This window comes from Sus scrofa, chromosome 4, assembly GCF_000003025.6.
Source record: "Sus scrofa isolate TJ Tabasco breed Duroc chromosome 4, Sscrofa11.1, whole genome shotgun sequence".
NCBI lineage: Eukaryota > Metazoa > Chordata > Mammalia > Artiodactyla > Suidae > Sus > Sus scrofa.
Window position 1 is genome coordinate 100432584 of NC_010446.5, and position 27142 is coordinate 100459725.

A 27142-nucleotide genomic window follows, 5' to 3' on the forward strand; every position below is an offset into this window, starting at 1 on the left:
CACATGTTCAGCGCAGCCCTATTCACAATAGCCAAGACATGGAAACAACCCAAACGTCCATCGATAGATGATTGGACTAGGAAGATGTGGTATATATACACAATGGAATACCGCTTAGCCATAAAAACAACAAAATAATGCCATTTGCAGCAACATGGATGGAACTAGAGACTCTCATACTGAGTTAAGTAAGTCAGAAAGAAAAGGCAATTGCCATATGATATCACTTATATCCGGAATCTAATATATGGCAAAAATGAGACTTTCTGCAGAAAAGAAAATCATGGACTTGGAAAATAGACTTGTGGTTGCCAAGAGGGAGGGGGAGGGAGTGGGATGGATTGGGAATGTGGAGTTAACAGATGCCAACTATTGCCTTTGGAATGGATTAGCAATGAGATCCTGCTGTGTAGCACTGGGAACTATGTCCAGTCACTTATGATGGAGCATGATAATGTGAGAAAAAAGAATGTATACATGTATGTATAACTGGGTCACCATGCTGTATAGTAGAAAAAGAAATGTATTGGGGAACCAACAATTGATTACAATTAAAAAATAAAAACAATCTAATAACAAAAAAAAAAAGGAAGTCTTAATATGTACAATAGCCTGTGGATGAATCTCAAAGTCGTTGTGATGCGTAAAAGAAGGCGGTCTCGAAAGATTACATACTATAGGAGTTCCTGCCATGGTGCAATGGGTTAAGTATCCAGTGCTGCCACAGCTGAGGCATAGGTTGCACCTGTGGCTGGACTGATCCCTGGCCTAGGATCAATATGCCGTGGGTGCAGCCCTCCCCCAAAAAGATTACATGCTATATACTTCCATTCTTAAGATAGTCTTAAAAAGAACTATAGTGATGAACAGATTAGTGGATGTCAGGGCTTATGTTTGCAGGGAGCTATGATGTCTACACATATGTTAAAACTGATGGAGAATTTTTACCAAAAGTAGGAAAAACTCAATTTCAACATACGATTAAAACATCTTCAGAAGTTGTACACCATGGACTGAGCAAGCTGGATGATGAAAAGCAGGGATTATGTCTTCTACCTATTAGTAGGTCAGTTGCCCAAACTTTTTGTAAGAATTTACTTTCTTTTTTTTCTTTTTTTTTTTTTTTTTTTTTTTTTGTGTCTAGGGCTGCACCTGTGGCATATGGAGTTTCCCAGGCTAGGGGCCGAATTGGAGCTGCAGCTGCTGGCCTACGCCACAACCACAGCAACAATGGATCCCCAACACACTGAGCGAGGCCAGGGATCGAGCCCACGCCCTCATGGATACCTGGATTTGTTAACCACTGAGCCACGACAGCAACTCCAAGAATTTACTTTCTAAGACAATGCTGGATGCTTTTCTTCAGAGTTTTATGCATAAGTCAAACTTATCGGTTCCAGGTGCAGAGTTTCTGTGGTCACCTTTACTTCCTCACAGTCAGATCTTTAGGTGGTCTGGGCATAGGGGTGGGGGGATGCTGGCGCTTTGGTGCCAGGCAACTTGCTGTGTTCCCTCCAGGTTAGGCAGGTCTCCACTCCCAGCCCTGAGCTGAGGCTGGGAGTCCCACCAGGTGGGGTCAAGAGCCTGACTCAACTGTTTGGGGTCTCCAGTTTCAAAGCAGGAAATCACAGAACATCACTGACTTTAATGGGGGTTTAAAAGAGGAAAACAGGGATTTCCCTTGTGGCACAGCAGGTTAAGGATCTAGTGATGACACTGCAGTGGCTCAGGGCCACTGCTCTGGTGTGGGTTCTGTCCCTGGCCTGGAACTTCCATATGCCATGGGCAAAGAAAAAAAAGAGAGAACGAGAGAGAGAGGAAAATAGCAGTAAGTTCGATAACTTCATAAGGATTCAAGTCAATGTTGCTGCAGTTGCAAAGCAGTTTTCTTTCAGTGGCTAGAGTTGGTGTCCCTCAGTTTTCTTTTCCCTTCTAGTCCCTTTGCCCTTTCTTTCTGATACTCCAGACTGCCCTCACTTCCACTCACTTTCTTCTCCTCTTCAGCTTTTCTCATCTACCATTCTCCCTGCCACAAGCCTCCACTAGGCTGAGGCCACCACAATGTCCAGGTGGGGAGTGACATCCTGGGCGGCATCCTCTAAACATTTCTGTGATCAGGACCTTGGCCCAGTTCTAAGTCAGCTGTGAGTATAAAGATTTTATTTATTTTTTGCCATATATTGTCCGATCATTTAAGAAATGTCCAGAATAGGCAAATCCACAGAGACAGAAAGTAGATTTGATTGCCAAGGGGCCGGGGTGGGGGTGGGGGTGGGGGGAGTGTGGAATGGAGAGTGACTGGTAATGGGTGTGGGAGTTTCTTTTTGTGGTGATAAAATGTTCTGGAATTATGAAAAGATACATGCACCCCATGTTCATAAGCAGCCCTATCTACAATAGCCAAGACATGGGAATAACCCAAATGTCCATGGACAGATGAATGGACAAAGAAGATGTGATATAGATAGATAGATAGATAGATAGATAGATAGATAGATAGATAGATAGATAGATAGATGTACATACCTACATACATACACACATACACACACACATACACAATGGAATGCCACTTGCAGCAACATGGAAACTAGAAACCATCATACTAAGCTAAGCAAGCCAGAAAGAGAAAGACATACGTTATGGTATCACTTATATGTGTAATCTAAAACATGGCATAAATGAACTTAGCCATGAACACAGACTCATAGATATAGAAAAACAGACTTGTGGTTGCCAAGGCAGAAGGAGATAGGGGAGGGAAGGATGGGGAGTTTGCGATTAGCAAATGCAAACTATTATATATAGAATAAACAAACAACAAGGTCCTACTGTATAGCACAGGATGTTAACTATACTTAACATCCAGCAATAACCCAGAATGGAAATAATGGAAAAGAATATGAAAGAGAATGTATGTATGTATAACTGAATCACTCTGCTGTACAGCAGAAACCAACACAACATTGTAAATCAATCCTACTTCAATAAAATTTTGTTTAATGTTCTAGAATTAGACAGTGGTGATGGTTGAAAACTTTGTAAATAATAACAAACCACTGAATTTTACCTAATGAAAAAGAAATAAGTAAAATTTTAAAACCGGGAAAAATAATAACACTGACCTATCAGGCCATTGCCTGTTTAACCTGGACGTCAAATTGGCAGCTCCAGAGCAAACAAAATAAGGTCCAATCCATCATCTAGGGTGCACACCACAAAGACAAATATGGATACATAGTTCATTCTCTTATCAGGGTAACATGGCTCTGAAATGAGGACGGAGATAGAGTGAACGCTTCCGCATCCTAGCTGGAGATGCATCTCTCTGCTTTTTGAAAAACGACTGATCTTCCACTTAGAGAAACATCTCTTGCATCCCGTGGTCTCCTATAAGCACATGGAGCTGAGGATATTTGGAAAAAGTCACCGTGACAGATGCAAGCCTGGAGACACAGAGAAAGTGAGGCCCAGGCTAAAGAACGTCCACATCTGAGGACTGACTGGTGGTAAGCATCCTAATAACGCCCAAGACGCAGAAGCCCGCATTCATCTAACTGCCAAGGGCCAGCCTGACGGAGGCAGCAGCCAGGACTCCAAAGGCCTCAGCGCAAGAGCAGTTGAACACGCCCCAGAAGCGGCGCTGCATCGCTCGGGCCTGGAGGTACGGGTGGAATCCGGCTTCCGGGGAGGCAGCCTTGCACGCTCTGCCGCTTAGGCCCTGCAGCCCGGGTACCCGCCACCACTTCTCCGTGCGCCAGCCGCCAGGTATAGAGGTTTTAAGGAGCGGCCGCCTTTGAAAACCCTTTTATGTCTTCCCATTCTGGGGATTCCCTGGGATTAAAATCTAAGTCCACCGTGGAGTTCTTGGTGCCTCTCGCCTCTCCTCCAGACCCCTGCAGCGAATGCATTCTTTCACCGAACATTTACTGGGTGCCTAACAGTTGCCAGACAGGGTTCCAGGCGAGGCGTCGCATCCAGAGCAAAAGCAAGGTCGGTGCCCGGTGGATTCCTCCTCTAGAGGCATGGAGGCAGGCAGTGCGGTAGGGGCCCAGTAGATTCTGGTCTTCCACCCCCACCCCCCGCGCCTGCGCACTGGCCCCCTGGGCTCTTTGGGAAGGGGCGGGGGAGGCGGGACTGGCGAGGAGCACCACAGGTGAAGCAGAGCGAAGATTTGGATATTGAATGACTTCAGATAAAAGAGGCAGCAGTTTCACATGGGGACTTGTCATTTGATCATCACTGTCCTCCGCTCCTCTGGCTCCATGCCAGTGCCCAAACATGCCTAATCATATGACTCTTGGTCTCTATGCCTCCGGCTCCCCAAGCTTCTGAAGTGGGGATGGAGGCTAAGCAAAACAAAGGAGTTGATGTGGGTAGAGAACACTTCAGGTGCCGCTGTACAATTAGCTGATTATGTGTAATACATTTTTCCAGATTTATTGAGATGTCATTGACATAGAGCATTGTATAAGTTTAAGGTGTTTATCATCATGAATTGACTTACACACATTATGAAATTACCACAATAAGTTTAGTTAACATCCATCATCTGATACAGATAGAAAAAGATGGGTTTTTTTTCCCTTGTGATGAGACTTCTTAAGACTTACTCTCTTAATAACTTTCCAATGCAATGTTAACCAAAGTCATCGTGTTACACCTGACATCCCCAGTACCTATTTTATAACCAGTTTGCGCCTTATGAACACTTTGATTATGTATGCTATGATTGATTGGCAGCCCACTGGTACCCCAAGCAGGTGTCTCTGTGGTGTAACTGGTTAGAGTGTTGAGCAGTTGGCCAAAAGCTTGGTGATTTGAGCCCACCTGGCGATGGTTATATTTATGGGAAAGCTATTTTTCCATCTTTCCTTGGGATACCTGCTCCTTACCCTCAAGTTTCTCCTCTCAAGACTCTAGCCTTCCTCAGGTACGTCTAGCAAAGAATGCTGTCTTGGGCAAAAAGTCCATTTTGGAACTCCAGAGCCTATCTAACCCACACTCACCAAATATCTTCCCCTACTTTTCCAGAGGCTAGGTTTTTACACCTTAGCATGTTTGGAACACTGGGAATCCCTAAAATGGAGAACAAGAGAACTCAGGTCACACCTGTGGTGAAGCCACAGGCTCTGGGCAGGAAACCGGATTGGTAGAACAAGTTCCTTGACTTCTGTACCTTCATTGCTAATGTAAAATGAACCAAATGGAGTACTTGGGTTGTCCAAAGTTTAAATGCGGTTTTAAATGAGATGTGTAGGTAAAGCCCTGAGCCTAGGCTTCTCCCATAGTAAATGTTCAGTACACATTGGCTGTTATCACTGCCATTGCCATCAGCATTTTCATTATCTGCTTTGTTTAATTAGTATCCTTCTTGGAGTTTCTGTTGTGGCTCAGCAGGTTACAAACCCAACAAATATCCATGAGGATGTGGGTTCAATCCCTGGCCTTGCTCAGTGGGTTAAGGATCCGGCATTGCTGTGAGCTGTGGTGTAGGTCACAGATGTGACCTGAATCCCACATTGCTGTGGCTGTGGCATAGACTGGCAGCTTTGGCTCCCATTCAACCCCTAGCCTGGGAACTTACATATGCCACAGACGCTGCTCTAAAAAGTGAAAAAAAATTTATCATCCTTCTTGATATAAATAGATCATTATTCAAACATTTTCTAACTGATGGTCATGAAACTGGCTCCAGTATTTACTACTGCAAAAACTACTGCAGGGAACTGCCTTATACATAATCAGCCATCACTTGTCTGTTTCTCCGTAGATTCCTGGAAATGGAATTGCCAGATCAACATATTTGCTCATTTCTGAGGACAACACAAACAGATGGAAACGTATATGTGTTAATGGATTGGAAGAATTAATATTGTTAAAATGACCATACTACCCAAGATAATCTACAGATTCAATGCAGTCCCTATCAAAATATCAAGGGAATTTTTCACAGAACTAGAACAAATAATTTCAATTTTGTATGGAAACACAAAAGACCCCAGATAGCCAAAGCAATCCTGAGAAAGAATAATAGAGCGGGAAGAATCACTCGCCTTGACTTCAGACTACACCAAAAAGCTATAGTAATCAAAACGGTATGGCACAAAACAGACACATACAGAGACCAATGGGACATAATAGAGAACCCAGAAATAATCCCGCACACTTATGGTCAATTAATCTACTAGAAGGCAAGAATATTCAAGGGAGAAAATACTGCCTCTTAAGTAGCGGTGCTGGGAAAACGGAACAATTACATGTAAAAGGATAAAATTAGAACATTTTCTCCCACTATATACAAAAATAAACTCGAACTGTACTAAAGAGTAAATGTAAGACCAGAAATCATAAAACGCCTCGAAGAAAATGTAGGTAGAACACTCCTTGACATAAATCATAGCAATATTTCTTTGGATCTGTCTCCTAGAGCAAAGGAAACAAATGCAAAAATAAACATATAGGACCAAAGTAGACTTCAAAGCTTTTGCACAGAAAGGAAACCATCAACGAAATGAAAAGACAGCCTACTGAATAGGAGAAAATATTTGCTAATGATACGACCAACAAGGTGTTAATATCCAAAATATATAAACAGCTCATTCAACTCAACATCAAAACAAATGAACAAAAATTTAAAAATGGGCAGAAGACCTGAATAAACATTTTTTCAAAGAGGACAAGCAGATGGCCGACAGGCATATAAAAAAATGCTCAGCATTGTTAATCATCAGGGAAATGCAAATCAAAATCATGATGTATCACCCCACACCTGTCAGAATGGCTATCATCAAAAAGAACACAAATAACAAATGTTGGCAAGGATGTGGAGAAAAGGACACCGTGGATGGGAAAGTAAAATGGTGCAGCCACTGTTTCTCAAACTAAAAAACTAAAAAGAGAACTACCACATGACCCAGCAATGTCACTCCTAAGTATGTATACAAACCAACAACAACAACAACAACAACAACAAAACCCCACTAATTCAAAAAGATAGATGCACCCCAAAATTCATAGCAGCATTATTTACAAATGCCAAGATATGAAAGCAACCTAAGCATCCCTCAACAGATGAATGGATAAAGAGGATGTGGTGTACACACACAGACACACACACACACACACACACACATGCATACACTCTGGAATACTACTTGGCCATTAAAAAGAATGAAATTTTGTCATTTGCAACAACAGGATTGACTTGGAGGGTATTATGATAAATGAATAAGTCAGACAGAGAAGGACAAATACTGTATGATATCACCTACATGTGGAATCTAAAAAATACAATAAACTAGGGAATATAACAAAAAGGAAACAGACTCACAGATATAGAGAAAAAAGTAGTGGTTACCAGTAGGAGAGAGAAGGAGGAGGGGAAAGATAAGGGTAGGGAATTAAGAGGTATAAACTATTATGTATAAAAGAAATAAGCTACAAGAATACATTGTACAATACAGGGAATATACCTAATATTCTATAACTATAAATGGAGTATAGCCTTTAAAAATTGAGGGGAGTTCCCGTTGTGGCTCAGTGGTAATGAGCCTGACTAGTATCCATGAGGATGTGGGTTTGATCCCCGGCCTTGCTCAGTGGGTTAAGGATCCGGCATGGCTGTGACCTGCGACTTGGATCTGGAGTTGCTGTGGCTGTGGTGCAGGCTGGCAGCTTCAGCTCCGATTTGACCCCTAGCCTGGGAACTTCCATATGCTGTGGTTGTGGCCCTAAACAAATTTTTTTTTAAAAAATACTTGCTCATTTCTAATTTTGCTAGTTCTCACCTAATTACCCTGAAAAGAAGATGCAGCAGGTCATATTCCCAATGTTTTACAAGAATATTCTTTTCTCCACCATTTCGCCAAAGCTGGATAGTACTTACCTACCATTTCCTTGAACTTATTTTTGCCAGAATTTTTATGGACCAACAGTGGGAAGATGTTCCGTACATAGTACCAAACCCAGAATCCTTAAACTAAAAGAGTGATTATGGAGTTCCCATCTTGGCACAGTGGGAACGAATCCAGCTAGGAACCATGAGGTTGAGGCCTTGCTCAGTGAGTTAAAGATTTGGTGTTGCTGTGGGCTATGGTGCCGGTGTAGGCCAGCAGCAAGAGACAAAAAAAATAAATAAATAAATGAAAGAGTGATTAATATGATTACATAAAAATATATATTCAAGATGAAAATAATGAACTTTAAATAAACACACACACACACACACATATATACGGCAAAGGAATTATTTTGATTTAGGGTATATGTTTATCAGTTATATATGCTCATAAATTTGTTTAGAAAAACAGCAATCCCCTGATGTACTCCCACAAATTTTCATCACATGTAACCAATGACTTGTTTATGTTCTTATTCCTAATTATTTCTAATCCTTGATTTTCAAATTTTAGGCATTGTTTCTTTCATTTACTCCTTACATCACTAACATACACACACTCACACACACACACACACACACACACACACACACACACACACACACCTCCCCTTGCCTTATCCTCCAATATATTTGTATTATAGTTTGGTAGGTCGATTATTACATTAACTGTTTGATTGTTGCTATTTTAGGGCTGCACCCATGGCATATGGAGGTTCCCCGGCTGCGGGTCTAATCGGAGCTGTAGCCGCCGGCCTATGCCACAGCCACAGCAGCGCGGGATCTGAGCCGCATCTGTGACCTACACCACAGCTCATGGCAACACTGGAAAAGGGCATGGGCGCTCAAGAATATAAACATTTCCCAAAGAATGCTACATGCCAGTTAACCCCAAAGAATTCAACAAGGTCCTGACTTTATTCCTAAGAATTTGCAAGTCTATTTACCGGCCTACCCTGAACCCTCCTCATCCCACCCCCACCCCCAAATGATAAAAAGAAAAATTTCAAGGATAAACTCCAGACAAACCTATTTCCGGCCTTCTTGGTAGAGCCAGAATGCTCGTGGCATCAAAAAGATAGTCAAATCATGCCTGGGAACGTTCCACAAGTGGAGCCTCGCTCTCCCAAACCCACTGCCGAAGCATCCCACCAACTCTGGGCTCCTTGTCCTCTTAAGAGTCTCCTTGTTCCTTCCTGTCTCCTACTATCGCGTCCTCTTTCTTCCCGCCTTTCCTCAGCCGCCTTCAAGTGGACCTCCCCACATTTTTTTTTTGCATAAGTTGTATTTCCTAAGTTCCCAAACTATGATTTGGCGGCGAATATTTTCACTACGTAAGACGTCCTTGGGGCTCCTGACTAAATATTTCTCCGGAGCAGAAGGGAATGAACGTGTTTCCATCTGGTCACGTCCGGGGGGGGGGGGGGCATCTCCTCGTTGGCGCAGGTCCAAGGGGAGACCAAGGGTCCGGACTCGGAGTTGCTGCTGCGAGTCTCACCTTCGACCCGGAGGAGCCCGGCCGGCGGCAAAGGGTGAGGACCTGGGGGGGTCTCCTCAGACGCTGGAATCTGAGGCCCAGGCTCCTCTTCTGGGGCGGAAGGACGAGATTTCCTGGAGTCGAGGTTCCGGTCTTACCCTAACAGCGGCTTTCGTGTCCAGTGGAGATTCAGGGGCGAGAAATTCTGAACAAAATCAGAATAAACTGGAATAAGACCAATTAAAATTCTTAATAAAATAGTACCGGAATACAACACTGCTTGGAATTCAGGTCTTGAACCGTTAACACGAAAGCTCAGAGGCAGTCACCCTGGCTGCTCAGGGACATCAGAGCCCTTCAAGACTCGGGTGCTGCCACGTCCGTGTGGCCCTCGCGGTTCCGGGGCAGCGCGTGGGTCCGACGCAGAACAGGAGTGAGTAAAAACTGCTGAGCGCCGCCCCAAAGACGAGGTTCCACCGAGACTCGAACTCGGATTCACGCTGGATTCAGAGTCCAGAGTGCTCGCCATCACACCATGGAACCACCGGGGACCCTTCAGCTGGGATCACTGAATTCAGAGGCCAGAGTGCTCACCATAACGCAGACCCTCCCGCAGCCCGTCCCTGCCAGCAGTTGAGCCAGGCGCGCGCAGCCCCGCCGGCCCAGGACCCGCTTCCCGCCGGGCGCGCTCCTCAGCCGCGCGCAGCCCGCGTCCTCCGCGACGCCAGGGGGCGCCGGCCTTGCCTGCCCTCGGCCTCCCTGCAGGTTAGTACGTCCAGGAGGACATGAAATCCACTGGGGTCAGCGACAGGGCAGGGCTTTCAGGCCTCCCCCAAGTCCACCTGCTCTGCCAGCATTTGTGGAGTGTTCTACGCTGAGGTAGGATTCCCACCAGAAAAAACAAGTTCCTTTCCTCTTTGTTAAGGGTCCTCTTCCCGCTGCCCTGGGAGCTCTGAGCATCCTCAGAACAGCCCCTGGGACTTCCCAGGAAGTCTTCTCCCTGGGACCCCAGGGCCAAGGTTAGATTAGAGTCGCAGGACGTTGCGGGCTTCACCGGGGGACACAGTCCATTCTGTTAGGAATCAGGGTGGACCCAAATGGGCCCGGGCCCCACACAACTTACCCAGAGCACCCACACCGCCGGCGCCCTGAGCAGCGTGGTCGAGTGTGAGTAGGTGAGAGTTTCTTCTGGGCTTTTCCCTCCTAGAGCCAATAGTGGAGGGGCGTGTGTCTGCTGAAGAGAAAGATGCTTTAGTCAGAAAAGCCGGCAATCTGGGGGAGAAGGTGGATTCCTGTCCAGAGAGAGACCAGCTTTGCGGATTCTGCTCGCCCTTGACAGTTTTGAAAGGGAAAAAGGGAAAACAAGCTCAGTGACTCATTAGGATAAGAGATTAGATTACGTGTCGTCTTTCCACCTGATTCCTAACAGAGCGGACACTCCGCCAGTAAAGCCCGCAGCGCCCTGCGACCCTAGGGTCCCAGGGAGGGGACATCCCAGGAAGTCCCAGAGGCTGTTCTGAAGATGTTCAGAGCTCCCAGGGGAGCGGGAAGATGACAGACACAAAGAGGAAAGTAACCCTTTTTCTGGCAGGAGTTCTACTTCAGCGCAGGAAACTCTACAAATGCTGGCAGAACAGAGGGTTTGGGGTGGGCCCTGCCCTGTCGCTGACCTCAACGGATTTTATCGTCCTCTGGTACAAACCTGCCCGGAGGCCGCGGGCAGGCGAGTCCGGAGCCTCCTGGCGTCGAGGCGGAAGCGGGCTGGGGGCTGCGGGGTGAGGAGCGCGCCCGGCGGGAGGCGGGGCCTGGGCCGGCGGGGCTGCGCGCGGCCTGGCTCAGCGGCTGCAAGGTAAAGGCCGGTGGGCGGTTCCATGGTGTAATGGTGAGCACTCTGGACTCTGAATCCAGCGATCCGAGTTCGAGTCTCGGTGGGACCTCGCCCTTTGGGCGACGCTTTTACTCATTTCCCTCAGTCCTGCTCTCTGATCCCAAGGTCTGGATCCCTGGAGGCAGGACCCAAGCGCTGTCCCCGGGCTCTGGCCCCCCGGCTCCTGCAGCCGTGGGCCCCGCACAGCCGCGTCCCTCGCATTGGGCTACCTCCTCCTCAGGAAGTCGGAACCAGGACTCTGGGTCCCTGAAACCGGCTTCTTTTAGCTGCACGGGCCCCACGGACCTGGCGGGCAAGTGAAGGGGAATGCGGTGTCCCCGCTGGACCAGGGCGGCTCTGCCTGTCCGTGGCATTTAAGGCCCCGCCGCCGGTCAGGTCACCCTGGGACCCTGGAGTAAAAGGCAGAGGCTGCATCCACGGAATCCAGCACCACTTCACACGGCGCCTCTTGCACCTGCAGGGTTGTCCCTCTGAGTAAATGGTCGCTATGAGGGGCTGTGATGTCCCTGATCAGCCAGGGTGACTGCCTCTAAGCTTTCGTGTTGGTGGTTCAGACCTGAATTGGAAGTACTGTATTTTATTCTGGTGCCTTGTTTTATTGCGGTTTTTAATTGATCCAATACCACTTTATTCAGATTTTATTCACAATGTCTCCCCCCTGAAGCTCTCTTGGACGCGAAAAGCCACCGTTAGGCGAAGATTTGAGCCTTGACTCCAGGAAATCTTGTCCTTTTGTTCCAAGCTCAGCCAGAAAGAGGAGCCTGGGCCACAGAGTCAAGCGTCTATGGAGACCAGGGGTCCCTGGTTCACCTCTACCCAGGCTTTTGAGACATTTTGCAGGTCTTACAACCAAGGCTGGACTGTATTGGATATACCTGGTTTGGTTAGATTTGAATTGGAAGCCACATTCATTTTTTTAATCAAAAAATTAAATGTTATTTAGTCATAAAATTAAATTTTAAAAATCCCCTCTAAAGATTGAAACCACAATGTAAAAACGAACATGGGTGTCCTGTTTATGGAACGACCGGATGGATAAGTCGTAAAGCAACTAAAACACAATAATATGCTTTCCCCTATTCTGTTGTTAGTGGCACTGTTGCTATTTCATTATTCTTTTGTCCACGTAATGTGGGAAAAAGCATAAGAGACTATAGAGTGCTGTATTCCTCTTACTCCCAGGGTCCTTAAAAACGAAAATCCTGGTATTAGAGAAGAGAGATGCAGATGAAATATAGATTTCCATTAAAAAAAAAAACCCTTAGTTCTAAATCTGAATTGTTCATGCTTGTGACTATACGTGAATACATGAGTCCATGCAAATATGAGTATGTATTTCCTAGTTGTGGCCACTGGAAAGCCTAGAAATAAACCAATTTCAGTGAGTATCTCTAGGTTACACAATTTGTGAGGAGAATAGTGCTTTGCATGAAAAGGAACCAGATTCTTAGAGAAATGACTGAGTCTAGGTCAGGAGCAGTAAATTTTCAAGATGACACAGAAGCATCTTGACATACTGCTATCTGGAAAGGCCTCAAAGACTGTTAGAATCTTACCCAGGAGTCCCCGTCGTGGCGCAGTGGTTAACGAATCCGACCAGGAACCATGAGGTTGCGGGTTCAGTCCCTGCCCTTGCTCAGTGGGTTAATGATCCGGCGTCGCCGTGAGCTGTGGTGTAGGTCGCAGACGTGGCTCGGATCCCGCGTTGCTGTGGCCCAGGTGTAGGCTGGTGGCTACAGCTCCGATTCGACCCCTAGCCTGGGAACCTCCATATGCCGCGGGAGCGGCCCAAGAAATGGCAAAAAGACAAAAAAAAAAAAAAAAAATCTTACCCAAAGGATGAAGGAGCCAGATGAGAGTCACATTCACTACTGAAACAGAAGTAATTAGAGTATCAGGAAGGACTATATTGCAATGGGTTGGAACGCTTCAATATCTTTGAAACTTTGAGTTCATATCAGCACGGGGAAGAAAGAGAAATAAAAGAAACTAATTGGTGACCACAGAAGATGTTTGGCGAATTGCTCATTAAGCTGCAGTTTTCTTTGTAGATGGTCCCACTAAGTAATTAAATACTATTTCGTATTCAGGGGAAGTTTCTCTTTAGACAAGTGTTCCAGGTAATAACATATGACCATGGAATATCACCATTTTACTCCATGTCGTCAGTTACTGGATCCAGGCCTTGAAGTCAAAGGGCTGCTAATGTCTTTAGAAGAAGCACGCAGGACCTGATGTGCCTCCTGATCAGATAGCAAACACTACTTTTGAGATAGTCTTGCCAGTGTATCAAACATGAATGTCATCAGTCTCTACATCGGCCAGGTCCGAAATAGTGACCACTAGACACATGTGGCTATTGAATACTCAGAATGTGGCTAGGAGGACTGAGGAACTGGATTTTAATTGTATGTGATTTATAATTTATGTAAATGTAAACTTAAAAACTGAGGACATGTACAATATTTTTCTACTAAACACAATTTTAAAACTTTGGTACAATTATATTTCCTTTAATGCATAGCATTAATTAGCTATGTAGAAGATTATATTTGTATTATTGTGGGTTGATAGGTTTTGGTTTTCAGTGTGGCTACTGGAAAAATTTAAATTACATATATGGCTTGCAAATTTTTTCTATTACAGTGCTGCTCTAGATTCTCCTACCAAAGAGGAAATATGGAGGACAGAAGAATTTACTACAGTATACCCAGGTATACAATTTAGACTGTGGGAATGCTACAAAACAAACAACTCTGTGTCTTTGACAAATAAATGATTTTTTTAAAAAGGACAAAAGAGACCAAGAAAGAAATAGAGTGAGGGGGAGTGAGGGTGAGAGAGAAATGAAGGAGCAAAGTAGGGAAGGAGGAAGGAAGGATCTGAGGGGAAGCATATATGTAAGAAACAAACACACGTCCAACTGATTACAGTTTGCGGAATTTATTTAAATCCCTTTGAACACTATTTTACGATAGCCAAGATCTTGAACAAATTTATGAGAAATTGTATTGCTAAAATAATAAGGGATTATGGCGCTGAATTTAAAAAATGAATGAATCCACGGTGAAACTCAAAAAAAAAAACCACTTTAATAATATGGAAGAGGTAGGGATTGTCTTTTCCACAGCACAACGGCAGCAATACAAGTATAAAGAATGACTGAATGAGAAAGTTTCCAATATACAAACACAAATATGGCAATGGACACACATCAGGGATGGATAAGGGATAGTAAATTTTTAGAGAAACAGCATCACAGGATGAGATATTCATACACTCCAATTCATACACCACTAATCAAATTACTGACTATAGAGAGAAAAACAGGTCTTTCCAATGGACAGATCTCACAGGACCCTCCAGAACAAAGCGTCCAATGCTCGAATGACAGGAGTGGTGGCAGGCAGTGTGGACACTCTCAGCCTCCTGCGGGGCTGTGCTAGGAAGCACACAGCAGGCACTGCGTTGTGCTCTTGGCGAAAGCTTTCCCCTGAATTGCATCAGGAGGAAATCATCAGACAACTGAAGGATGCAGACTTGTGAGCCAGACAACTGACTTGTCCTCTGCAAACCAGTCAATGTCCCCACAGTCAAAGACAATCACAAAAGGTGAGGAGAGGTTTGGGGTTCAAAAGGACTCAAGAATTATAGTCACATAAACTTCTTAGTCCTTCGGAACCCCAAATCTCTCTTCTCCTGTTGGTTGTCTTCCTTGCGGAGACATGGACTGTTTGAAGAAAGACAGGCCAGGTGTCTGGGCCACTGGCCTACATTCTGCAGCTGTCTGATAACTACCTCATGAAGACACTCAGGCGAAACACTTTCGGCAAGAACACTGCACAGTTAAGGGCATCTGCTCCGACCACAGCCCGTGTGCTGACAAAGAATGTCCAGGTGGACATGGGGCCTTCTGCCAGCGGCTCCTGATGCCTGTGTGAGGAGGATGAATGTGGACAGGAGCAAGGGTGAAGGTCGCTCCAAACTGCAGTCCATCTGGGCCCTGGTCTCCTCATCGACTGATCACACCCAAGACTGGGAGGAGGCCGATGACTGCGATTTCTCTCATGAGATCAGTCTTTTGGAGTAAAAACGGTGGGTGGAGGAGGTGATGGTTGAGATGCTGATTCTCAGGAGACGATCCCTCCAGTGTTCCTTTGGGGCTTCAACTTGATTGGCTGTTGTAGGTCTTTCTCATCAGGTGGAAAAGGAATCTTTTCTGCTGTGGTTTCTTGGGGTTGGGCAATAACTCTTCTTCGTTCTGGAAGTAACAGATACCTGTGAAACACAGAGAGAGGAGAGGAGGTGAGAGAGGACAGAGAAATCCAATGTGCGTCTTTGCTGGGTCCTGCTGAGAGCTGAGCCTGCAGGGATGGCCACATGGTGACTGAGGCCAGGAGCAGGCTGGGCTCCTGCTGACACGAGGAGCTGAAGGCAGAGCCACAGGCTGGCTGGAGGGGAACGTGAGAGCCATGCCTTAGACGTTCATCCAGCCTGTGGGGCAGGATCTAGGGACCCCTGTCCTCACCCCACCACTGCTTGGTGACATCCCAGCTCAGAGCTGCTGCAGAGCCTTAGCCAGATGCCCCCACCCAGTCCTCCGCAGCCACTTCCCTCTTGAGGCCCCTTCCTCTGCACTGAATGATGGCCTTCTCACTGTTCCAGGGATGGGTGTGCTTTGCATCCCTCTTACACATTCCAAAACAAATTGCGCTCCAGAGCAGAGGGTCCTTGGTGGAGAAACACACCCTCTCCTAACTCTGTGTTCCTGTCTTCTGAGGAGGAGAGGCAGAGGGAGCACCCTGCAATGGGAGACCCAACAGGGACCTCAGAATGTATCCTAATCCACTTCCACCTTTTTTTTTTTTTTTTGCTTTTTAGGGCCACACGTGTGGCATAGCAGTCAAATCAGAGCCACGGCAATGTGAGATCCAAGCCGCGTCTGTGACCTATACCACAGCTCACAGCAACACCGGATCCTTAACCCACTGAGCGAGGGCGGGTATGAAACCCAGAACCTCATGGTTCCTAGTTGGATTCATTTCCACTGTGCCACAAAGGGAACTCCCACTTCTGCATTTTATAGAGGAGGAGCTGCGCTGCCAAGGAGCTACGGAGTAACTAAACCCAGGTGGCCTGTTATGGACAAACCTGGCCCTAGAACCCAGGCAACAGGCCCTTTCCACACCTTTGGAGGAAGAGAGAAGAAAGGCTCCAATCTGGAGAGGTCTACAGGTACTAGGGGCTGTTTGTTCAACCTCCTGGATAGGAATAAGTCTTTACAGAGAAATGCGGCTACAACAGGGCTGAGGAAAGAATGGAAAAGAGAGAAACACAAAATGGACTTGGAAAAAGACAGCAGCGAGAATCACTGTGGCCCAAACCATTTGCATCCCAAGGACACCAACATTCTAGGAAGGGGATTTCATGGTGCTACACTGTAAGGTATTTCTAGGAGTATTCTCAGCATCTAAACCAACAACACTCTGAGATAAATGTAAATAAGTATTAGTTTTGGTAATGCTAGATTCTCAAGACTGTTTTTTGGAAACTTGTCCTGAAGAAATAGTCTCTTAGTATTTTATGCTGGTGTAAAGAAGGGCATGAAAAAGGATAAACACAGGAGAACGAGACCTAAGATTCATACAGGGGTTTTGCACAAGGAAAAAATTTAATTAAGAAAAAGGAGTTGAATCTGCAATTCTGAAACAATTAGTGTGATGTGAAATCCACTTAGCAAACTGCAGGTTTCATCTTAATATTGGAAAAGAAAACACTAAATTTCATTATTATAGTAAGGGGATTTTTGGTTTTGATGTCTGCAGACACAACATATGGAAGTTCCCAGCCAGGGACTGAATCCAAGCTGTAGCTGCAACCTCAGTCACAGCTGTGGCAATGCTGGATTCTTTAACCCACCGCACTAGTCCGGGGATCAAACCCTCACCTGGAAGGTGACCCAAGCTACGGCAGTCGGGTTCTTAACCCACTGTGCCACAGTGGGAACTCCTAAGGGGAGGGCTTTTTTTTTTTTTAATACTCTAAGTTTCTATGTAACGTTTTGTTTTGTTTTGTTTACTGTATCTTGTACTCTAGAAATTGTGAGAAACTTGAATCCAGAGTGCTTACATATCTAAACCATCCACTTACCTTTTTTCTCTTTTCCCTTCTCCAGCTGCACAAATAGTTATGTTGAAAAATGCTAATTCCATCAATGCCTGATATTCAGCTTTTCTATATAAATTAGCCACAAATGGACACTGCGGTACTATGACTGATATCCTACCAGATCCATAGTCCTTCTAATCCCAAAGTGTATACCAGCAGAGCTTTTAAAAACACTGGACCCAAGCCTCATTTGATTACCATTATTATTATTATTGTTATTGTTATTATTATTATCTGCTTTTTAGGGCCACAGATGAGGCATATGGAAGTTCCCAGGCTAGGGGTCCAATCAGAGCTGCAGCTGCTGGTCTCCACCATAGCCACAGCAATGCCTGATCTGAGCAGCATCTGCAACCTATACCACAGCTCCTGGCAACACCAGATTGCTACCCCACTGAGTAAGGCCAGGGATCAAACCCAAGTCCTCATGGATACTAGTTGGGTTTGCTTCAGCTGAGCCACAATGGGAACTGCCCAAACCTCAATTTAAATCGGAATTTCAATGGATTGGTTTAAGACATTCATATTAGATCAAATCTCACCCAGTTTTAATTTTAAAATCACATGATTTAGAATTATTCACGAGTCCTACCCGACTTCACACCGTTCATTTTGCTTCTTTCTATCCCTTCCACCGAGAACTTCTTTCTGCCTGGCCCCACAGAGTTTCCGGTCGTCCTTCTGACACTCTCATGGAAACCATCTGCCTTCTCAATTGGGTTTGTCTGAAGCAAGGTTCATTCTGTATTCTTTGTCTCTCCCTGAGTCGTCATGAATTTGGTCCAAAGTTCATTCACTGCAACGCTCTCCTAGATTCCCTGGTCTCAGATGCCCACTCAGGTCATGTTCTGGAATTTTACTGCACGTGTGGAAGGAGTAGGTGAGTCAAAGGGCAGGAGGTCTCAATGCCTGCTCCCCTCATGTCCTGAGCACTGTGACAACCGGGTGTCTACATCTTGGTTTGGCCAGTGTGCCAGGAGGGCGCCACCTACTGTCTTGCACTGAATGCCAGCTCCAGTGAGTCCCTCACAGGACTGCCCACCTGGCGCTGAGGGGACCTGACTCCAGGCCTGCCTAGCACTCCCACCTATGACCCGGTTCTTATGTAGCTTTTGTAAGCAGGACCCTTTTTCTCACCTTCAGCCCGTCGTCATGTACAAAGTTGAGCATGAAGGGTTTTCCTAGGTCCACATCACCAAAGGAAAGCCACATGCAAGTGAGTCATTAAGACCGTGGTCCTGGATGCAAGAGGCAGTGGAGTTGGAGGGGGAGGGAAAGGAAGCTGAGGAAGCCAACAATGTGTGTGGTTTCCCGCAAAGCACCATGTATTCAGCAGCCTTAGAGATGCTGTTGGGATGAAAAGACCACAGGCTCAGGCTTTCCTGGGGCTAAAAGTAGGACAGAGGGAATATCAGGAGAGCAGTCGCAGGGGCACGGCAGAGTCAGATGCAAACAAAAGACTGAGAGGCAAGGACCCCCTGGAAAGCAGGAAAGACCACGCAGAGGGAGCCAGAGCTGTGGAGTCCACAAAGGAGGAAGCGAAAACCTAGTGGGAGACTGAGCTGTGGTGCATAAGGAGAAAGGGCATGGAGGAGCCTGAGAGGTGATTACCTCGGTAGCCTAAGCAAGGAGGCCAGGGAATCTGCAGGCCAGTCTCCACTTGCTGAACTGCAGTTTTCTTTGGATAATCTTCTCTTTCAGGAAACTTAAGGCATGAAGGCGGTGGCACACACGACACTCCTGCCTGCTGGCAGCTGAGCCCTCACCCTCCAGCTTGGGAGGGGTCTTCATTCCGATGGAAGCATCCAGACCCAGCTCTGAAGAGAAAACCACAGCCAACAGGATCCATCGTTACTCATGATCTTCCTGTGACTCCCTGCTCCACCCCCAGGGACCTCCGGTAAAGACAGTGTCCAGGGACATGAAGGGCCATCGGGAAGTGCGTGGTGAGGGAAGCCACTGGAGACATTTGGTACTTCTTTCCTTCTGTTGATACTCCTGATACTAGTGAGACTACCATGAGGCAGACATGCTCCCAAATGCCCCAAAGGTGTCGAGAACAATAACATTGAGAAAAACAAAACGTTCCCAGGGAGAAAAGACCAAGACAAGGAAACCATGCCACACGCGGGGTGTACTTATTCGGTGGGACAAGAGTGTAGAGACCAAGCAAAGTCACAGGTGAAGGAAAAGCTCAGGGCAGAAAAGCCCTGGGGAAGGCTAAACCTGGAAACAATGTTAAATGTGCATCAATACACATCATAGGGCATGTGTATATAGATACACACACATATACACACATCCCGTACACATATTTTTTAGACACACTCAGTCCCCACGAGGTATAGAAGGTGTGCTGATAAATGAAAACATACACAAAGTGTGCGTGTACATTAAACCAATGAGAGTGCTGATGGTTCATTCTAACAGCCTCCTGATGAGCTGAATTTGAAACAAAGAACAGAAACAAGAAGAAGGAGAGAGAGAAGCTCTGGTGGGTAATATGAACTGTGACATACGGGGGAGGAATCGAGGAGTATGAAAATCAAGGGCATTGAAACTACCCATTGTTGCAAAATCTGCTATGAAACTAGACTGATGCTCAGGCCTCTGTGGAAAGTGAGCAGGAGAGAGACTCAGCCAGAGGGGCTGGGACTTGGCTGGGAATGTGGGAGGCCAAGGCCAAGAAAAAGAGAGGCAGGAGTGAAGAGAAGACAACTAGCTACCCCAGGACCTAATGGCACCTGTCAGGGCTACGCTTCCCCACACTCCCTGAGCACTTTCGAGGAGCCTCTCCAGGCTGCTCCGTGCTGCTCCTTCTCATCTCACCTCCACCTGAGAACCCGGGTCCCTCCTCATTCTCAGGTGAGGCCAACATCTGAGAGATGAGCCCCAGGCACCCGAGGCTCCAGCTGGAGATGTTGAGACTCCTGGAGGGTAAGGATGGTACATGCCCATCGACATGGAGGTGAGGGATGGAAAAGCTCAAAGTTAGAAAATCAAAGAAGCGGATCCTGAGGAGAACGAAACTGACAGCTATGGATAAGAGGAAAGAGATTGAGTTAAATGAGGTGTTATCCAACAGACCCACTGGTACACTTCCCGATGAAGGTGGCTCTTTATTTTCAAAAGAGGGGGAAAAACACACAACTCTGTCGCCCATCTCCTTGGCCTGAACTCCCTATTCCCCTTTTCTCTCTTACCTTGGAAGAGTGGCCCTTGGTCCCCGGTATCAGTGTTGGCAGTAAATCCCCGGATGGTGGGGGAAAGGTGGAGCCTGGCTTTGCCATCGCCACGATCTAAATGCTGGTCGAGGGGCAGCTGCAGATCATTGGCCACCTGGGTGCTTGTCTGCAGCTGAGCTTGTGAACTTTGCATCTCTGGCCTTCCAAAACTCAAAGGCACTTGGTGACAATCCTCCCAGGTGTCACCTGAAAAGAATACCGGGTTCAGTAGCACCCATCCAAGGTTTCCTTTGCTAAGCCCTCCATGAACACCCTTTTCCGATGTCCCAGCCTAACAGAGAAAGCACACAGTGACCCAGACAACACAGGCAGCCATCATGTACGGGAAGGAGATGCCATCTCTATGGCTATGCCTGAGGATGCGGAGATGCCAGGGGCCAGGCTGTGATGTCCCTGAGACAATAAATCACCCACATGACCCGAGAGGGTTTGATTTGCGATAAAGTCACACCTATTATTCTCTGACTCATACCTCAGTCCCTCAGCCTAATGAGAAGGCCTGAGGGAGAAAGAGTTGTTGATGTCTGCCCACAAGACTAAAAGACCAGGGGAAGAAGTATGGCCTCAAGTCTGCAGGTACCAATAGAAAAGGGAGTTGGACAACGATAGGACATGGACAAAGCGAAGAGAACATCCCAATTCTGGAGCCTTCTCAACGTCCTTCTTCATAAGTGTTGGCGGCTCTTCTGCCTCCCCACACATGTATGTTCTGTTCCCACGTGGGGTCGGCTAAGGGCCAAGGTCCTAGCAAGTATAAATAGTGTAGTACAGGCCTGAGTCCTGATAGGAGCTAAGGCACAGAAGGGTTGCAGAACCAGAATTTGTGTCTCTTCAGGGAGGTCATGCAGTGCACAGTCCTGAGACCACACACCCCTCCGGGGGGGTCTGGGCCCTGACTACTCACTGGTTGCATCCTGAGCATCAGGAACATCCATGTTCTCAAATGAGAGGGTGGCAGCACTCCTGTAAGGCCAGAAGGAGTCCGACAGGTCGGGAAGACCTGGGCAAGACCAAGCGCTTCCATCCAGTGAGTTCAGTGGGACACCACACTCTGCCATCGGCGGCAGCTCCCCGCGGAGCCTGGTGGGGGACGGAGGCCTGAGGATTCACCCAAGAGTGATCAGGAATCTTAGAGTCTATGTGGTTTGGATCAGATGATTAAGAGTGTGGCGAAGGCAGCCAAGGGGCTGGCTGACCCATTAGAGAGGGACAAACTGGGTGTGTATCTGGGGTGGGGGCAGAGTGTGTTTTTAGAGGGTCAGGAAATAGCGAGGACAGTCGGTCCTCAGTGCTCTGGCCAACGACAAGCTGATGAGGAGGAGACCGAATACCTCCATACGGTACAGTCATGACCCACAACACAGAGTGTCACGTAACAGTGGTGTCAGCCCTTCATTTCGATGGCATCGAAAGTGGGAAATGGGTGGGAATGGGCCTACAGCATGGGGAGGGGGGTGGGGGGCGCCTCTGGAATCCCAGGCATCTCAGGCCATCAAGGCCTCTGTCTCTCTTTGTGGTGGCAATAATATACTATCACTGTCAGTCTCCATTTCTTGCTATGAAACCTATGCCAACATGCTGATGCCAAACAGGCAGACAGCAGACGTGAGAGAACAAGTGAGTGCCACAGACCCCTGGGACATAGTTCACGTGTGTCAGCTGACTGGGGGGTCACTACCCTTGAGAGCATAACGAGAGACGGGAAACAACACGGGCACCACAATGAGAGCAGAAAACGTCACACAACAGGAGAACTGCTGGTTGGCAAAGTGGAGGACACACATAGACCCAGCACTTTCTGCTTCTCCCTGGGTCAGAGGTCTGCAGATGTCATTACTCTATGAACAGCCCCACATACTCAAAATTACCTGGGGACAGGTGGCTCTGGTTCTTTCACCCCATTATGATCATTCTGGCTTTCTGCAAAGAAATTAACAGCACAGTTACTTTAGGCAGATCCCCTTAAATTGCTCCATCCTTTGCCTCATCTTTGCAAGGGTCATTAATACACACGATGTGAAAACAGCCTATTGTGAGAGAAATATTCCCGGAGGCCCTAGACAGAGTGTCAAAAGAGGGCACTGAGTTTCCGTCTTGAGGCACCAGACAAACCTCCTTGTTAGGATAAGTCGCCCTCACAGTTAGCTTATGTCCTGAGACTCTGCAAACAGCTCAACATAAATGTTTCCCCGCAGATCCTGGGGAACTTCCTCACTATGAACTCAGGGCTTGCTATAATATTCAGGCTTCTTCCAGCTGAAAGGCTTGTTAATGCATAAGATGAAGGACACGCTGAGCTTAGACGGACGAGTGGAATCTACACCCCAGCCAGTCCAAAGACTCTTCAGTGCTACAGAGAAACAGGGGCCTTTCTATTCCTAAGGTTGCAAATTCCAGGGCCGTTCCTTGCTTCAGAGACATGCACCAAAGTTGACAGTGGTGCTTATGTTCTGGTTCCAGAAGAGTCGGGACAAGAGAAGACAAATGAAAGGACGTAGACTCTAGGCTGGCAGACTGGCAGCAGCCTCAGAGAAGGGCAGAAACTCAGGAGGCACATTGCTCAGGAATGACAATGGGTGCATTTCATGGGAGATGAGAGACTCACTCCAAATTAGGAGGCTTGAACGTTAGTTCCTGGCCATGGTGACAGAGGTACATGTGAGTCTGGCAGGACTGCCTTGGGGCTAATTAACTGGCAGTGGGGCAAACATGACTAGAACGTGGACAAAATCATTACTTCATGGACTATGTCATTTTAAAGGCAATGGAAGGGGAAAAAACGAAAAGCTTTACAGAGAAACAAAAGCTAAGAGAATTCAGCACCAGCAAGGAAGCTTTAAAGGCAACTGCAGTGCCAGGTTCCAAACATTATGTCAGCATACAGTCTACCCGAGGGGATTATTCCTATCAGACTAGGCGAACAAAGAACGTGCAGGCTACCTGGGGGACCAGCTGGAATTTCACCCTCTGCAGCAGGAGAGCAACCACAGGCTCCATCCAGAACAGACCCCTTTTTCTGTTCATCAAATGCCAGTTTTCCATCACTGCAAGGCGCGTAGCAGTCAGAACCTTCCTGCTGAATGCAAGGAGCCAAAACAGCTTCATCTGGGAACGCCTGGAGCACTTCCTCCTTTGCAACCTCCTGCAACTCCGCGCTGTGCCAGATGCGGAGGGGAAGACAGAAAAGTAAACTCAGAGGAGGTTTTCTCGCTCCTGTTCAGGGGAGGCATAGGGAGCAGACACAGAGAGCAAAGCGGCAGTCTTCTTCCAGAAGGGAGAAACCACTCTCCTAGATGTGAGGCGGAGTGTGGCTGCCATGGGGAGGGAGAGGGAACAGCACAGGCTCGGGGTTCTGGCCCCACAACCAGCTGCTGGAGGAGAATGACCTCTCCCTCAGGCCACAGTCAGGACCCCAGCACACACAGAGGACTGAAATCCTGGCTCCCCCGGTTTTGCAGACCCTGTGTGGAACTGAGTGTACACTGTCCGAATGAGTACGGCTGTGGAGGAAATACAGACTGCAGGACCTATTTTATCCAGAGTATGATATAGCATGAAAGGTTTTCCAGGTTCTTCCCCAGCCTCCCAACACTGACTAACATGCTGATGCCAAAAGGACTCAAAGCAGATGTGCGTCTCCCCCGGTTTTTAACCACCCAGGAGAGGACTGGTGATTGCAGGATTTCTTGTGTTTGACTCTTTCACCTGCGGCTACTCACTGTGCATCACTAACCTTGAGGGATTAAGAAACGGAAACCCATGGGAGTTCCTGTCGTGGTGCGGCAGAATCCAATCTGACTAGGAACCATGAGGTTGTGGGTTGGATCCCTGGCCTTGCTCAGTGGGTTAAGGATCTGGTGTTGCCCTGAGCTGTGGTGTAGGTTGCAGACACGGCTGGGATCTTGCATTGCTGTAGCTGTGGCATAGGCTATGGGCTACAGCTACTGCTACAGCTCCCATTAGACCCCCTAGCCTGGGAAGCTCCAAATGCCATGGGTGCAGCCCTCAAAAGACAAAAAAAAAAAAAAAAAAAAGGAAAAAAAAAAGAAATTGAAACCCCGTACCACTATCCCAAGGGAAATAGACAACTTTGCTAACAAAGGAGATATTTGACTGTTGCCTGAAGGGATGAAAGAGTTATTTTATACTGAGCAATTTCTGGTGTTCCCTGCATCTGAGGTCTCCTGGTATCAGTACCGACATTCACAGCCCTCAAAGCTTCAGAGTTACCTGGGGGGCAGTGGCTCTTGTCCATCCACTTCCTCATGACCATTCTGATTTCCTGCTAAGAAATTCAGAGACAATATGTCACACGAGTTCATCACTGCTCACACTTGGCAACTCAGTGCACACACCGACCACAACGACATTAATATTCTCAGTGTCAGAACAGAGTACCTCGGCAGAGATGATCCGGGACACTTCAGTGAAGGCTTAGGAGAATTAGCACTGCGGCCAGACCCATTAGGGAATCGCCTCCTGATCTGGAAGAACCTTCTCCCAGCATCCTCTCTGCTGAGGCTATACAGATGGCTAAGAGAGTGGATTTCCCCCAGAGATCTTAGAAAATGAGCTGAGGTATGATCTAGAATTGTTTCTACACTACTGGGGTCCAGCTGGGGCGAATGAGAGTTTGTCACACCTGACTGGGGTCCATTGGCCTGAAAGTGGGTCCAGGTGGACAGAGGCATGACCTCGACCTAGGAAGGGATGAAGGCTCCCTGACCTAACCTGGTGTTTGGGTCTCATAATCCATCTTTTCCCTTGACTTGAACCGACATATATCTACAGGGCCTACTTTCGAAGAAGACCTTGCTCAGTCTAGACGGGTTGTGGGGAACAAAGAATAAGCAGGCTACCTGGGGGAGGGCTTGGAACATCATCCTCTTTGGCGTGGAAGCCAGCACAGGCTCCATCTGCGGCAGGGCCAACTTTTGGCTCATCAGATGCACAAGTGCCATCACCGGAAGGCTGGGTGCAGTCAGACCTTTCCTGGACCATTGAAGGGGTCGAAATGCATTCATCCTGGGATTCCTGTAGCACCTCCTCCTTTGCAGCCTCCTGCACTTCCACGCTGTGCCAGGTGGGAAATGAATGACAGAACATTAAACTGAGAGGGACAGACACCAAGCTGTCCCGGGTGATTTCAGGGGAGGGACAGGGAGTGGTCCCAGAAAGCAAAAGGGCAACATCCTTAAAGAAGAAGGTAACTGTGCTGCTGTGTGTGAAGTGCAGTGTGGCTCCACAGGTTGGGAGACGGAGAGACCAGCATGTGCTCCCTGCCCTGGCCACACATCATCTGATGAGGAGGGACACTCAGCCATCCCAGTGTGGGGCTTTCCGGAACATGAGCCACACATGAACTACCACACCAGGCGCTAGCACCATGGGCCTGAGTCACATGATATTCAACATAAAGCAGCCAAGGGAATTCACCTACAAGGCATCATACACTCCCAGAGATGTTATGCCTTCTTTTAGGAATAGAAAGTCCTCTAAGGCATCTTATTAGAACGATTGTCACATGACAAGTACATTTTTTGATCTAGATAATTTTCTTGGTCTTTAAGTCTTGGATTTACTCCTTAATTACTTGGTCTTTATTTCTTTGAAGTTACCTTCCTCCGAATAACCAAAAATATCTCACCTTGGAGTTCATGTAGGAAAGACTAGATATTCCCTGTGTGCACAGGAGATCCTAAGGGCAGTGCATTGCCTTGGGTCACACACACAGGTGCCACAGAGACAAGACACAACCGAGCCAACTGGCCATCTCCACATGGGAGGAGGGAAGGAAGAAAATTCAGTCTGCACTTTGCTTCTCCTTGCATCTGGCCCTATGACTCTCTTGACCTCACTTACTCTTCTTCCTGGGACCTCTCCATATTTTATCTCCCCACGACCACATCCTGACAGGTGCTGTTACCTGGGGGTGAGTGCTGCTGCTTCATCGGCCTCCTCCTCCTCGTCTTCATTGCTCTCTGCAAACAAATTCAGAAATCCCCAGTCAGCTTCTGCCCACTTCACCCACGACAAACACAAGCACTCATGTGGCCATGGAGCCATACATATCTATGTGAGAGTTAGGATGGTGGTGACGGTCTAACGCATTGTCTTTTAGCAATTTCCTTGCCTCCAAAGGGCTGGATCACCACGTCATCAGGCAAACACTGCAGTTGTCTCTTCTTCCTTATGTCACAGCACTGGCGTCCAGCTTCCATCTCAACCTGTACAACGGTATCATCCCTCCTGCCACAAATTCACCATAAACTCCCACTCTGTATTTTCTGGCAGCTCTCACAAGATCCTCTCCTTTCTGCAAGGAGAGGAAGAACCACCTAACCCCACATCCCTCCATCTGGGGACATCACGGGCTCATCAAGTGGGCTTGTGTGTATGGTATCAAGGGAAAATTCTCTCCATGGAAAGTGCTCCACCCTAGACAGCTTTCCCAGCACCAAGTT

The 27142-nt window shown here is 47.2% G+C and overlaps 1 protein-coding gene, 1 long non-coding RNA gene and 2 other non-coding genes across 13 annotated transcripts in view; 2 read left to right on the forward strand and 2 right to left on the reverse strand.

Moving 5' to 3' along the window:
- LOC102166500 lies at positions 2969-19857 on the forward strand. 2 transcript variants are annotated; one of them, XR_001306410.2, is made up of 6 exons: positions 10468-10552; positions 10969-11226; positions 13912-13979; positions 16147-16710; positions 18098-18313; positions 19135-19857. It is a non-coding gene; the product is annotated as an uncharacterized LOC102166500 (long non-coding RNA). The 2 variants fall into 2 exon arrangements; XR_002343716.1 differs by lacking the exon at positions 10969-11226 and having other exon boundaries at positions 2969-10552; positions 18073-18313.
- Positions 9846-9920, reverse strand: TRNAQ-CUG. The gene has a single exon. It is a non-coding gene; the product is annotated as a tRNA-Gln (tRNA).
- TRNAQ-CUG lies at positions 11243-11314 on the forward strand. The gene has a single exon. It is a non-coding gene; the product is annotated as a tRNA-Gln (tRNA).
- Positions 14193-27142, reverse strand: part of LOC100519022 (neuroblastoma breakpoint family member 6-like) — a 32023-nt gene continuing 19073 nt past the window's right edge. For 7 of the 9 annotated variants that reach the window (XM_021090701.1, XM_021090700.1, XM_005653081.3 and 4 more), the window contains 9 exons: positions 26605-26659; positions 25538-25752; positions 24909-24963; positions 23619-23833; positions 22547-22598; positions 21583-21776; positions 20637-20864; positions 19045-19250; positions 14193-15543 (listed from right to left, as the gene is read on the reverse strand). In XM_021090701.1, the coding sequence (XP_020946360.1) occupies positions 19054-19250; positions 20637-20864; positions 21583-21776; positions 22547-22598; positions 23619-23833; positions 24909-24963; positions 25538-25752; positions 26605-26659 (1211 nt within the window). In that variant the 3' untranslated portion in view covers positions 14193-15543; positions 19045-19053. The remainder of the gene's footprint in view (positions 15544-19044; positions 19251-20636; positions 20865-21582; positions 21777-22546; positions 22599-23618; positions 23834-24908; positions 24964-25537; positions 25753-26604; positions 26660-27142) is intronic. The other 2 variants (XM_021090702.1, XM_021090703.1) reach the window with 2 other exon arrangements.